Raw genomic sequence first — 14,051 nt, 5'->3', positions numbered from 1 at the left:
AGGTGACTGAATTTTCTCTGGTGCCTTAGCACGGTACCAGCTGACAAAGCACCCAGAGAATAATCAAACTGTGAATCATTCATTTTGGGGGAGGAGAGAAGAGCCAATGGCATGGCCCAGAGCAGGGAGGTGTGTCACCTGTACCACCTGCCCCCTCAGCCTGACAGCCCTGGTTGCCAAAGCCAGAGGACAGTCTGTCCTGCTGGAGATCCCCCTGGAGTGGTGGCACGTTTGAATCGTGCAGCACCTTTATTTCCTGCACCCTTTCTTTCCTCATACCTCTCCAGTTTGCCTTGCCTTTCCTCCTCCTATTTCCTCAGCAGCTATGACCAGCCTGAAGGAAATCTGTAGTGGCCTTCCTCTGAACCCCCTGCCTGAAAACAAAGGTCGGAGAAAAGGAATACCCCACGCACCCGTGAGAACACCCAATCTCACTGCTCAGGAGAAAAAGGTAACATGGGCTGTCACAGGGCCTCGTTTCTCTTCCTTTCAGATAAAGGCAGCTTGGGGCAGCAAACCTGATTGCCTCAAATGCTTTTCTGAATTGGAAGCTAACTTTGTGTCAAATGTATTTCTTTGGTGTTATAATTCACTCTGTAATGGGACAAAGGACTGGAAGCTCTTCTGCTCGCTTCCTTTCTTCCTCCTCCAGAATAATTGGGTTGATGTGAGGGAGGTTTTCTGCACAGCACCTTCCATGACTTTAAATAGCTAAACAAGAAGCATTAGACATCAGTGCTGTCAATCCAGCATTGTTTCACAGAGGTGAAATTCACAATGCTGTTGCAAAACCATTGCATGTGTATATCAGTGAAAGCTAACTCCTCCAATACAATAAACATCAAAGGTGATGAATTGATGAATCAACATCATGGTAGCAGCTACACATATGTGTATTTGCATAAAAAACCCAAAGATGACTTATTTTATACAGAAGTCTGGGCATGAATTTCAGGTGAGTTTGTAGGGAGTTAATGATTTGTCTTTAGTTGCGTAATTATTTTCCTCTTTTTGTTTAAATAGTCTTCGTACACACCAAAGTAATCATTGCATTATTTCATGTTCAAGACTAAAAACATCAGCAGCAGAAAATAATGGTCAGTGGGTGGAGATGCTTAGGAATTTGTGTGGGAGAGGACAAGGTGGGTTCCTCAGCTTGGAAGCCTGTGCTTCATCACATGTAACCTCACTTATACTGAGACATTCTGCTCAGAGCACAGAAGTTCCTTCCCCAATAACAACTTGCACACAACTTCCTTGCCTTCGTGGGAGTTCCCCACTGGCATCAGCAGTCAAATTCTTTCAAAGTCACTTCCACAAACAGAGGAGAGTCTAGTCAAAGGGTAGAAAGAGGAACAGCTGTGAGGTATCCAAAGAGGATTTACTTCAATGTCAGGAGCATTCATGGCTGAGGCATCCTGCCTGTGCCTGTGACAGCTCAGGCCCGTGGAAATGTGGTTACTAAGTGAGCAGAAGGGCTGTGGTGATGGCTGTGAAGATAAAGGAGTGGGGAGTGAGTTTCACTGCATGTCAGAACATTGCCAATCATCTCTGTTTTATTCCTTGCCTTTCCTAAATCCCTTCTCCCCAGAAGTCTGATGTAGCAGAAAGGAGTCCCAATTTCAGGAGATGGTGTCTCTCAAGAGGATGCCAAACCTTGCTCTCTAACCTGTGGAGGGGAAGGCAATGACAAGATCTTCCCTCCCTATATAGAAACTGGAATAGTTTCCTGCCTCCTTTAAGGTTTGGAGCAGTTGACTGGTTTTCTGCCCTCAGCTGACTGTGTAACATCCACTTCTCATTTCTCCATTTTGCCTACTGCACATGATAACAGGTCATGCTATTGGGTATTTCATTAGACTATTAGAGGTTTTAAGGCTTCCTTTATGATTTACTCTATGGTTAGTCCTCCACCTTAAACTCTTAAGAGAATTAGAGGCTCAGCTGGTATTTTTTTCATATCTGAAAAGTCAAATCTCTTTTTTTAAGAAGTGTTCCATGCTTAGAAAAGCATGTAGATGGAAGATTGTCTGTCTATAAGGGTTTTTTAAAGTCATCTTGAGACAGGCTTCCAGATGTTGTTGACAGTGTGTAATGCTGAACATATTATAAGACTTGTCTTTATATATGGCTTCATGTTCACTTTCTAATTGAAATATTCAGGGGAAGCTTTGACAGAAGTGAAGTTAATAATGCTCCGCTGATTTCCTCTGGATTTCTCCCTCTTTTCATATGCCTTCATTCCAGTTTTAGTTCTTGTTACAATAATAAACCTTACCACTGCCAATGTTTTATTTTCTTGGGCCTCCTTTTGTGGTTATAACAGAAATCCTGTAAGTGAGATTTATAAAGAACTGTGTGTTTTGGGACTTGCTGAAGAAGTACCTAATTCTTCCTATCATACCAGCTTTAATCTTCTTGGATAAATTGAGCCATATCTCAGAACTGATTCTGATTATATGTTTCCTGAATTCTCTTCCTTCAGCATTCTTTGCCTGAGGCCTGAAACAGCCACATCCTCTCTCTTTCCCTCCCTCCACAGCTCAGGAAACCCTAGCTTTCTGTGTCTCAGCATCTGTATCTTAATGTAAATACGCCTCAAAGAAACTACCATTAAAATCTAGGTGTGGTGTGTGCTCTGCAGAACAGGGACATTGCATGCTTTGTACTCACTGATGTTCCAATAAAGCTGGAGCAACTTGGAAACAATGGACACTTCTCTGTGTTGCTCAGGATCAGGAAAAATGGGATGGCTTTATCCAGACAGGATGGATCTCAGAGCCAAGTCATGTTACAGTCCCCCTGCTACCCAGCAGGATCCTCTCTGCCCTGATTGCAGTATCTTGTGTTTCTGGGGCAGCATGAGGTCAGTAATGGCCCTGATACCTGATGAGCCTCTCCTGAGGTCTCCTCCCACCCCCTCTGCCCATAGGCTCGGGGGCTCCATTTGGGCTGGGGCCTGGGGTTCAGCCTCCCCTATGCTGGGAGTGTCTTTGGTTCTGTTCAGGGTGTCCCTGCACTCAGCCATGGCTCTCCTGGGTCTGCTCTCCCTCCTGGGGGCTGACATCCCACTCTGAACCTCTCTGGGGGTCTCTGTGCTCCATCTCTCCATGGTAGCATCACCACACCTGGTCCTGACTTGCACTTCCAGCTTGGTCCTGGACCTGCAGGTCAGCCTGGGCTGGCCTGATGACCAGACCTGCTGGTGGCCCTGGCTGCCATCCCTGGGCTGCTCTGCTCTGCTCCCTCAGGTAGCACAAGGTGGGTGAGTTGCCTGCCCTGGCTGTGCTGGCTCTGCTTGGCTCCCTATTCCTTGGGGAGCAGCTGGGACCTCCTGCTTGGGCACATCTCAGGATGAGGAGCTGAAAACCAGAGCCTGGAAACTCATTCAGCACCTGAAGCTGTTCTCTAGCCTTCTGGTGGAGAAATGGAATGTTTGACCTTTATGATTTCTTTGCACATCCAGAACTGAGGCTACTTCAACAAATTTCTATGTGGTTTGGGAAGGCTCGTGTTTTGGCTCCTGTTTTGGGACATCTGGCTGATAAAGAACTTGGTTAAACTTTCACACCCATTTATGGCAATGACCAGTAAAAAATCTCCATGTTTACTTCCCAGCTGAGCTGATTGAAACTGGGACCTATCAGGCAGAGTGATAAAAGAAACAATCTTACTTGCTGCTCAGAGAATAGTGCCACCAAAGATCCTGGGTCTGGATGTCATCAGGCAGAGGATTCCAGGTGGGAGGGCAGCACCATCTCCCCTGGAAAAGGGGCAGAACACAGAATGAAATTGTGGAGTTACACCAGTCACTGCCTTTCCGTGTGCTCCCCTTTCCCTCAGTAAACAGAGACTGCAACCCTCAATGCTTGAGTGTCTCAAGGGCCTGAAATTGGAAGTCCTGCTGATCCATTTCAGAAAATGGAAATGAATGACATTCCTTCTGAAGAGGCTTCCTTCTGGCTCCTCAACACACACCAATTAACAAACAGGCTCGTTTACTTGATTTCTCAAGAGAATACCCTACCAAAGAAATTTACAGCTGATTGATTGGATTACATTGGAGCTGTCTTGATTATATTTTAGTGTTGAGAGGCCTAAATCTTGATTAAATAGCAGTAGAATCCTGTTATAATATAAAATTCTGGGGAGTGTGTTAAAGAAGACACCCTAATAGTGATTATAGCTTAAACACAAGAACAAAATGTTAAATCCAGCTGGCAGATTTAAGATGAAGACTTTTCATTTGCTTACATTGCGCAGGGTTGAATTAAATCACTAACTCAGCAAATTCAGAGCAGATATTTTTTAAAAAGAGCCTATGAAACTCAGGATTATAACTGCAAGTAATATTTTTGAAGGCAGTGAACTCTGGACCTACTTTTTCAGAGGTACTGAGCATGTGCAGCTTAAGCTTCCGTCAACGGAAATATGAAAAGGAAGAACACCTAAATATCAAATGCAAAAAAAAATTCCAAATACAATGTGACAGAGGTAAATAAATCCTTCTAAAAGGCTAGGATAATGGTTTTTTTGGTGCTTTAATGAAATATATTGTCTTCCCACAAAAGCATAATGATCAGCCTATTTGAATTTCCTCCTTGGGTGTCTTTCTCAGATTATTCAGTTTATTTCTCAATAATGAACATGTAAATTTTTTCCCAATGCACATGACCATTTCCCTTTCATAAAGCAGTCAGGTTTCATCTAAGCAATTTTGAGCACTCTGGCTCTTTTATTGAGAGATTGTTTCACAATATCTTACATTTAAATTCTTCTAATTTCAAGACTACATTTTTTACAGGTAATTCACAGCTATTTATTCCTTTTCAGCATTTCCCTGAAGCTTCTTCTTGCGTTGTCATTTATCTGCAGTGAGACAGCAATCAAATATCACCTTTATTCCATTCAGCTAAACAAGCCATAGTCGTAATCCTCTTTTATAAGACCTCTATTGTCTGTGCAAGGTGCCTTTCCCACATTTCACGTAACGTTCAAGTTCATGTTTCATTAATGTTTGCATCATCAAAATTCAGGCTTCTGAACATGTGTAACATTAATAGGATAGAGGCTCAATCTAAGTGAATTTATTTGAAAATCAAAACAGATTTTTCTTGCTTGAATTAAATGGTGAAGAAAAACATTTGCCCATCAGTTTCATTTTAATGCAAATAGTATATTGATCAAAGACTGTGGGTGATCCTTGCCACAATGGAAGCCTAGTTCTCAAAGGCAGCCAAAACACCAATGTGTGCCTCTTGGTTTTGTTGGTTTTAGGGGTGCAGGTGATTTTATTTTTGCTTTAGAAATTTCTCATATCTAGAACCCCCTCTGATGGCTGCTCACCTCTGAGCCTGACTTTGGAAATCCCTGTGAATTTTGTCATTGTGTGGATGTAGGTGGGATTTTTGTGTTATTAATAGCATGCCCTTGAAAATGACTGCTTATCTAACTGGAGAAGAATGAAGTGGCATTAGAAGATGGAATCTGCATCTTCTCATCTGGTAAATAGATTTTCCCCCTCATCATTCTCTGTGTGGAATGGCAATTCAAATTTGTAGGATTTTACTGGTCTGATCCTCAGGTGGTGTAAATCAGCAGAACCTCACTGATCTTGAAGCTCAGGAGCAGGTGTGCAAACAAAAACCTCCCTCAGTAGGAGGCATTTTAGTTTTATTGTTCCTTTTGCTCCCAGGGATGAGACCAGAGTGCTCAGAGGAAGTAGCTGAAGCTCCAACCATCACAGCCAGACCAGGGGCAGGTGAATAAGGTGTTTTGTTGCTGAGCTGAGGGTTTTGCGGGGTTTTTTAGCACTGCTTACCAGGGTGGCTGGGGATGATAATTACAGTGGATGATTCTAGATGTTTTGCTCTGGATATCTGCACTACTGCCCACCCTTCAGCCCCTCCAGGGGCCACTTCCATAAGTGAACCACCAGTGACAGGAGTACAAGATCTTTACTCAGCCCTCTCAAAACCTGAGCTGTTATCAGATTTGGAAGCAAACTTGATCCCTTTCTATCTTTTCCACAGCCATTAAAAAATCAGCCAAAGGAGGATATGAAATTCCATATGATTTGTGAATCTTTTCATCTAAAAATCCTTTGGATGGTGTTGCCATTTGCCAGGGAACTTATAAGATCTTTGCATGAAACTGGCTATTTAAAGATGACAAAATCTTTGTTCTCATTATGGTTTTAATCAAATGAAACACAGAATACAGAGACATGCCTTAGCAGGCTGACTAAAGATAATGATTTATTTATGGGTTCTTTCATGCAAAAGGACATATTGTACTTTGCAAACCATGGCTAATGTCTTTGAAGCCAATAGGGAGTGTGAGCCACGTAGTGTCATCTGCAGGATTTAGCTGAGTGCCTAGTAATCACTTTAGCTAATTTGGAAGTGATACATGTAACATCAATAAAATAATACAACCCAACACCCTCTGCAATGCATTAGGATGCTAAATGGAGGGAATCTATAATAAAACTTAGCCCACTAGCATCTTCATCTGGGAGTGTCACATAACTCTGGGCCAAGGTCCTGTTTTGAATGGAAAGTACTGTAGGATCTTCAGTGTCTGGGAGTTTAGGGATTTAGTTTTAAGGATTTTTGAACAATGTTTGCTTGGTAGTCCAGTGGCCCTGGCACTGTGAGAGAGAATTTGTCTGTGTCTGATGTTAAGATTGAGCACTACTTACCAAATCCCCAAGGTCTCTCCATGCAGGTTTGGGGAGGCAGGTGGGAAGGGGATGGTCTCATGTTTACCCTGATTGAACCTACAAGGAAAGGTGCAGGTAGAGACATTTCAATAGGGAAGCAGGAATGAAGCTCCCCTGGTGTGAGCTTAGCCTTTTGAATTGCATTGTCCTTGCAACAACTTAGGCAGGCTTCCAGCTGAGTCTGGTTAAAGTTCAGGGCCACCCACCTACCTCCCTTTCTCTTGTACCTCGTGTTTTCTCTCTTGTTTATTTTTGTGTGTGTGTTTTTTGGCAGCTGGCTCTGCGCAATGCCTTGCGTTATTTCCCACCTGAAATCCAAAAGAAGCTGGCGCTGGAATTTGCTGAGGAGCTCAGGCTGTATGGCCACATCTACATGTACAGATTCTGCCCTGATATTGAGATGAGGTGAGGACTGGATGGTTCATGTTGTATTCAGCTGCCATTTGCTTGCCAGCTTTCACCTGTGGAACTGACCTTTAAAGAGTGGCCTTGATGCATCCTAATTTACTTCTTGCAGAAGTTTTCATGGCATAGTAATGAAGCTCATCATGTGATAATTTGGATGTTCAGTGTATTGCAGTGATTTTATTTCCAGGGAGGATTACTTACATGTTTTGTGATGCTCCATGGGACTGGGAGGGAAGCAGAGTTCCCCTCTGGACAGGCTGTGGTGGGCCTGGGCAGTCTGGCTGCTGGAGAGCTCAGTCAGCACAGGTGAGGGACTGAGCCTGGCTGTGTGTGGTGCCCCACACAGGGGATCCCAAACACTCTGCCCCGTGGCAGGGCTGGGTTTGCAGGGGCCAGTCATCACTGAGAGACCTTCAGCCTTGGCAGGAAACTTGCAATGGTTCTGAGCTGGTGCCAGTCAAGTCCCAGATGAAGCCAGAAGTAAGACCAGGTGGATGGATGGTTGGTTGAGCCTGCTCTCAGAGCAGAGGAAGATCTCTGGGCTTGAAAAGTAAGGCAGCACATTTTTTCCATTGGAACCTTTAGGTGACCCTGGTGTGTAATAAGCTGTGCCTGTTGGTCTTGGACCATCACTTCATTCTAGGGCTGCTGGGTCTAATGTTTGTGAAGCAGAACAGATTTAGTGAGGGCTGCCAGGGGCTAGCTGCTTTTTTTAGACTGATTGATTCCTTTCTGCATCAGCAGGGGCCTGGTTAATGTCCGTAGAGAAATCTGAATAAAGCAATAGAAAAGACTCTGATTTCCACAGACAGCCATGTTTCTATGCTGTTCATATTAGCTTGGGGTGAGCTCTTGCAGAAATCAGCTAAGGAGGGGAGAAATAGAAGACTATCTGAAAGTTTTTGCAGGGCTAGACTTCAGAGGACCCTGTACTAAACTACAGATGGTGACACCTTCCAAGCAGGCCTGGCTGAAACAGTCCAGCAGCTTGTTTCCATCACTGGCATCAGTGATCCTTCGACAACTTCAAGTATTTTTTTATTTTGTGATTGTTTCACTGATCATTTTCTAATAGATTGTTGTATTCTCACAATGAGAAAGTGCCTTTTGATCTCTGTAGTCTGAGAGCATTTGATTTTTGTTTTGTATGTCCCAGGGACCATGGCTCCATTTAAGTCACGTTCCAATGCCAGAGCACTCAACTCATGTAGGGTTTCTTATGCTCTGAGCAATATTATGTGTAAATATCTCCTCTTGATGAATTGGTATCATTCCACAGAAATGCTCTTTTATCAAGTTTAGAACTGCAGAAATCCCTAATGAAAAAAGCATTGTGGAAAAACTCAAAGGCTTTCCCTCCTGGTTTGGCAATGACTACAAGGCATTTGTTTTAGTGTCCTGATGTAAAAAGCCAGGATAAAGTGCATGGGATCATGGGAGGAGCCCCCTTGCTGAATCTGTGGAATATGCATTCCAGATCTTGGCTCATGAGCTGGACAGTGGATGTCCAATTATTTTTTTGTCATTGGCACACTTCAGCCTGACCTTTTCAGTGTAACTTTCCCTGCACAAAGCAAGTGTCCAGCCACTGAAGATCCGAGGTCCAATAAAAGGAAGGTCATTAGAAACCATGCCAAAAGATCCTGTCCCCTCTTCAGGAGTTTTCAGCCTTGGTAATGGTGGTGTTGCTTACAGAAAAGGAAGGACTAAAACTCTTGATCAGTGCTCCTGCTTCCTTCAGCTGTCATACCTTAGAGGCCTCAGCACAATTGTACTAAAAGCTGGGCAGACACAGCAGAGAAACTGTCCCTGCCCTAAACAGCTACAGTATAAATCCAAGAGTAGGAGTTTTAGAGCAATTTTATGCACAAGTAGATGGGGGAGGAGAAGACAACAATGAGATGGCCACAGCAGGTGCACTAAGGACATCAGTGCCAGGCACCTGAGCTGGGCTAACTTTGAGACTGTTTGCCCTGCCTCACCTCTCAGCTTGAGGATGAAGTGCATTTTAGTGAAAAGGTCCAAATTTCTCCTAACTAGTTCAGGTTTTGAGCGTTTCTTGCAGTCTGAAACTCGGGCTGAGTGGTTTTTTTCTTAGATACAATCTTAAATAGCAAGGGTGGATGGCACTGAAGGCAGCTTCCAGTGATGCTGCTTTCCTTGGCACTGCAGGGCTTGGCTGCTTGGCCCAGCAACTGTTGCAGAGGCCACTTCCACCACCCCTGAAAAAAATGAAGTTAAAAGGAGTGAGCGTTCTTGGCCACCACATTTATCAATTGTGATTAAATAATTCAGCAAATGATAAGCCAAATGCAATTTCTTGGTTTTGCTTAGTTCTGATAATAGTTAAAACCTGATTTGCCTGTTGAGGTACAAATGTAACTTCAGATCTGTGCTTTTTTTTTTCCTTTATTCTTCCTCCCCCTGAATAGAAGCCTGCAACCCAAACAAGTTTGAGTATCCTTGGCATGCAGAGGTATTTGTGTGGGGTGTGTTGTTCTGGTTGCTCTTGTGAGCTGGAGTTTTTCTTCCAAATTTTTGTGCCTACCCTTTCAGAGCTTACCCCATAGGAGAATACCCTTGCAAGACCAAATCAGCTGCTGCCATCATGCTGATGATCATGAATAACCTGGATCCCTCTGTGGCTCAGGTAAGGTACAGTAAAAGGAATCTGGATTCCTTTAGACATACAGACACTGTATGCAAGAGCTTGGTCACTGCTTGAGACAAAGACCTCAGCTCTTGGTACATTGCTTCTATAATTTATGTTGAAAAATTAGTGCTGATGCTTCCTGTGTCTTTGGAAGCTCATCCCAGGGACAGTGTTACAGTAACAAACACCTAATTTTGAAAAATAATATTATTTTTTTTATTCTTAACTTACCACTTTTACAATGGTACTTCCTGATTTCAAGAACATAGAGAGTTTTGATGCAATAACCTCTAGAAAATATTTATTACTGAGATGGCAAAAATAGCTCAGAGATACAGTAAAAGGTTTGAGAAAAGTGCTTGCCTTAATGTTGAATTGCCTTTTTTAGTTTCCTCAGGAGCTTGTCACTTATGGAGGAAATGGACAGGTCTTCAGCAACTGGGCACAGGTAGGACATTGCTGGGTTTGCAGTTTGCTTTACAGAGCCAGTTTCACCCTCCCCCACACACATTCTGCTAAGGCAGTTTGGGATCATTCTTGGCAGTTGTTGCCTTAAAATCCTCCAAAACATCCTGTTTGGATAGGGGAGTGCTCAGTTATGAACTGCGTAGATGGAGAGAGCTTTATTTAGTAGGGAGAGCACAGACAGCCCAACTGGAACCCAAACATGACACCACAAACACACTGGGCTGTGGAGGATGATAGAAGGCCAGTTCTTTGTCTTTCTTTGATGCATATGCATGGGCCTGAGTATTCAGCACAGATCATTTTAGAGCCTAAATCTAAAAAACAGAAAAGCTTGTCTTCTGTTTGTTTGTGGGACTTTTGCAACATTTTTCACAAGTAGTGGAATAAAAAAAGTCTTTGATTGAAGAATGTGCCATTCTGAGTCCCTTTTCCGAGTAAATCAGATTAGCTGCTAATATTTGTGCTAGCTGGTCAGTTCATGCTGCACATTAACCTTTACCTTCTAAGAATAATGGCAGGTGGTTAAAAGCTTCTCTAAAATCAGAGAATGTTTTAAATTGTGTTTGTTCTCTTATATTAAAAAAGGTCAATAAATACAATAAATACACTCCATTCTAAGTGTTGCAAAATGCATGTGAGAAGCATTTTCAGGAGATCTTTGGAATCAGCAACATATTTAGAGTTCTGTTTGCAGTGCAGGTCAGAATCAGCACAGGCAGGAGGCTACATCCCTCTGGAGAGCAGCATCACTCCTGAAGGCTGGGAGGGTCTTGAATTCTGACTGGAATTGGCAAAAGCTGACCTAAAGAGGCAGCTTCTGTCATAAAGAATCACATATGCACCTTACTGTGGCTTTATCTGAACCTGGCCTCTTGGTTATTAAAGAGCCCAAGCAAAACTAATGTGGGAATGAATTTCCTAGCTTGGGGAGAGGGTTCCTCACTGTAGCAGGGACTGAGTGACCTGGGATTTCTCCCCAGTCTGGGGTTTCTTATTTGTGATTACAGGAAAAATTCATATTTCAATTTCCTCATCTGGTACATTTAATCTAGAACTTAAATGGAAGCCTTAGGTAGATTTTGAGGCAAAACTGTTCTGCCTTTTTGTTTCAAAGAGAGGTATCATGGCAGTGCTCACCATTTCTTTATTCTGTGCATTAATTAGTAAATGCCAGTTCAATATTGCCTCTTACCCATGAGTGTTACAGCATTTCTGAGGTGCCAGCAGTTTATATATTGGTCTGACAATCCTTAGGCAGATGCTGGGCTGCAAGGTGAGGTAGAAGTGCTGCCAAAGTCAGAAATATTCTTTTCTCTTGTTCTCATCTGAACCAGTCCTATGACTTGCAGTTGTTTCACAGCAGAGCAAACAAAGCCTTTTTATTTTTGTTTACTTAGAGGAGCAATCACATGAATGATTCAGTTACCACAGAACATTTTATTCTGTTTGTAGCTTGAAAACAGCACTAAAAAAATTTGAAAGTTCTAACATTGCAAAACTCACAGTAAAAAGGTTCAGTTTGGTTTATGTCATCCATGCAGACCTGTGCTTTCTTCTGGATAATTTCAAATGAAAAAAGCTATGTCCAGAGCTAACTTAACAGGTCTTCCTCCTTGCTAGTTACGTCTTTCAATGCCAAAAGGCCCATTTATCTTACAGCTTCTAGTTTTATCAGGATGTTTTTCCCAGACTGCTAGGGAGTTGAGAGTTCAGCACCTCTTCTGTCCTATGAATTAAATTATTCAACATTTTTCATAAACCAAGCTATAAAAAGCAAGACAGTAACTTGATTAACTCTTTTCAGTTCAACTGAACCTGCAGCTTGGGGAATTGGCTGTGCTAGAAGGGACTGGCTTCAAATCTGTTCCATTTTTAATTCTGATCACAGCCTCAGAGCTGAAGTGCCTGTGTTTATTTGTCATTGATGCTCCTTCCTTGATCAGAAGTTCTGGGGGGTTTTTCCCCCTCAAAATTTTGTTTGTGTCCCTACAGAAACTGTAGTTTCAAGTAATTGTTCAATTCCATTATTGCACAGGGAAGTTTCTCACAGGCCTAGTTGGCACATACTAGAAGTCCTGTGGAGTTTATTGGGCTTTGTCATAGACAATGATGGATTACAGTTAAATTTAAAGTCAAATTAGATGGTCAAAGTGTACATTTTGGCATTACTCAAGAGTAACTATTGAATTATGCAGAAAAGGCTGAAATACATTTGTGTACTCCAGGATGCATCCTGGATTTTCTTGTGTGTACACAATGAGAGCTCTTTTTTCCCTTGAGAAGAAAAGCTATTTAATTTTGAAGTGCACATTATAAAAACCATTTATTGCACTAGAAAATGCTGAATTTCAGATTAGGATCAACAATAAGCATGAGTATTTAATCACCTCTATAGGGAAAATTTTTTACTTTAGCTTTGGAAGGATTGCCAGAAAAGTGCCAAATACAAGTGGTTAATCTCAAGATAAAATTAGAATGGCTTAAAAGTGAAGGATATCTGGGGTTTGTACTGGAGAAATTATTCTGGAACTTATTCAGACTTTTGTTAGTTGATGATTTGTGTTTCCTTGTGAGTGATATCTCTTAAAGGACTTTATTGAAAGCAAGAATGTGTTGAGAGCTCTGTTATTCCACATGTGAATGAACCTCATTACCTCTGTTGCTGTCTTCATTCTTCAAGATGAGCAGCTTCACAAAAACCAGGAAATGTAAGATGCAAAGTCCCTCTTTTCCTTGCTTTCCATTTCAGTTCTGGTTGGTAATGCAGTATTTGTCAGAGATGACAGAAGAGCAGACGCTGGTGATGTACAGTGGGCATCCCCTGGGGCTCTTCCCCAGCCACCAGCGCGCTCCTCGTTTAATCATTACCAATGGCATGGTAGGTATTGCCTTCTTTTCCCTCATATTCCATTTCCTTTTCAAGTGTTGGCTGAGTTAAAATATGATTTATACTGTCTGAATTTACTGCAACACACAGGAGACTCTGGGCTCCAAGTTCTGCAGTGTTTTTTCCAGCACAGCTGCTGTCACCTCACGTGTGCTGGTCGCAGTGATGGAGGGAACAGCCTCCTCCTGATTAGAGAACCTCTGTTCTGACTGAGGCTGGGACACCTCCTTGCCCCAAACAGTTCAGCTAGGCTCAGTCTAGAAGATTTAAAAGCCCTCAGTAAGCAAACATGATTATTAATCAGAGACTCAGATATCTGGACTGCTTTGCTTGGAAGGCAAGGGGGCCAAGTGGAAATGCTGGTCCCTTGCTAATCTCTGGAGCCATTCAATATCCATTCCCCTGCAGTTCTGTGGCTGGAGAACTGCTCTCCTTAAAACCTGTGTGGCAGTCACAGTGCCACAAGACTGGGCATCTTTTTTTCTAATGCTAGAATACATGAAATAAAACACCTGGATCACTCCACCTGTTTCTAATGTTTTTCTGCTTATTTAATAGTTACAGAAATAGTTAAATAAATTAAGGCTGTTTAAAAGACCTGCTTAAATCTCTAATTTGCTTATGTGGATTTTATTTTTGTTGTTTTCTTAGGTTATTCCCAACTATTCCTCCAGAGATGAATATGAGAAGATGTTTGCTTTGGGTGTAACAATGTAAGGAGATAGCTCACTATTAAAATATATCAAATACTTGACTAAAATATAATTCAGACATCAAGCGGTGACTGGTTAAAATTTCTAATACAGATGCATTTCAACTGGGCTGCATGAAGTACTGATGCTGCAAAGCATTAATGCACACTTAAATGAAATTACTTCAGAGTTTGAGTTATGTTCAGCCACATATATAAG

The 14,051-nt window shown here is 42.3% G+C and overlaps 1 protein-coding gene across 1 annotated transcript in view; it reads left to right on the top strand.

The window, feature by feature from the left end:
* Positions 1-325: 325 nt before the first annotated feature.
* The window catches only part of UROC1 (urocanate hydratase 1), a gene marked incomplete at its 5' end in the record, with an annotated part of 37,399 nt that continues 23,673 nt past the window's right edge, over positions 326-14,051 (top strand). The window contains 6 exons of the mRNA XM_084214503.1: positions 326-451; positions 6,999-7,129; positions 9,689-9,782; positions 10,174-10,233; positions 13,003-13,131; positions 13,792-13,853. Of these exons, the coding sequence (XP_084070629.1) occupies positions 326-451; positions 6,999-7,129; positions 9,689-9,782; positions 10,174-10,233; positions 13,003-13,131; positions 13,792-13,853 (602 nt within the window). The remainder of the gene's footprint in view (positions 452-6,998; positions 7,130-9,688; positions 9,783-10,173; positions 10,234-13,002; positions 13,132-13,791; positions 13,854-14,051) is intronic.

Source organism: Fringilla coelebs, assembly GCF_963513975.1.
Source record: "Fringilla coelebs genome assembly, chromosome: 13".
Lineage (NCBI taxonomy): Eukaryota > Metazoa > Chordata > Aves > Passeriformes > Fringillidae > Fringilla > Fringilla coelebs.
Note: the sequence above shows the minus strand (reverse complement) of the source record. Positions and strands in the feature narration are given on the sequence as shown.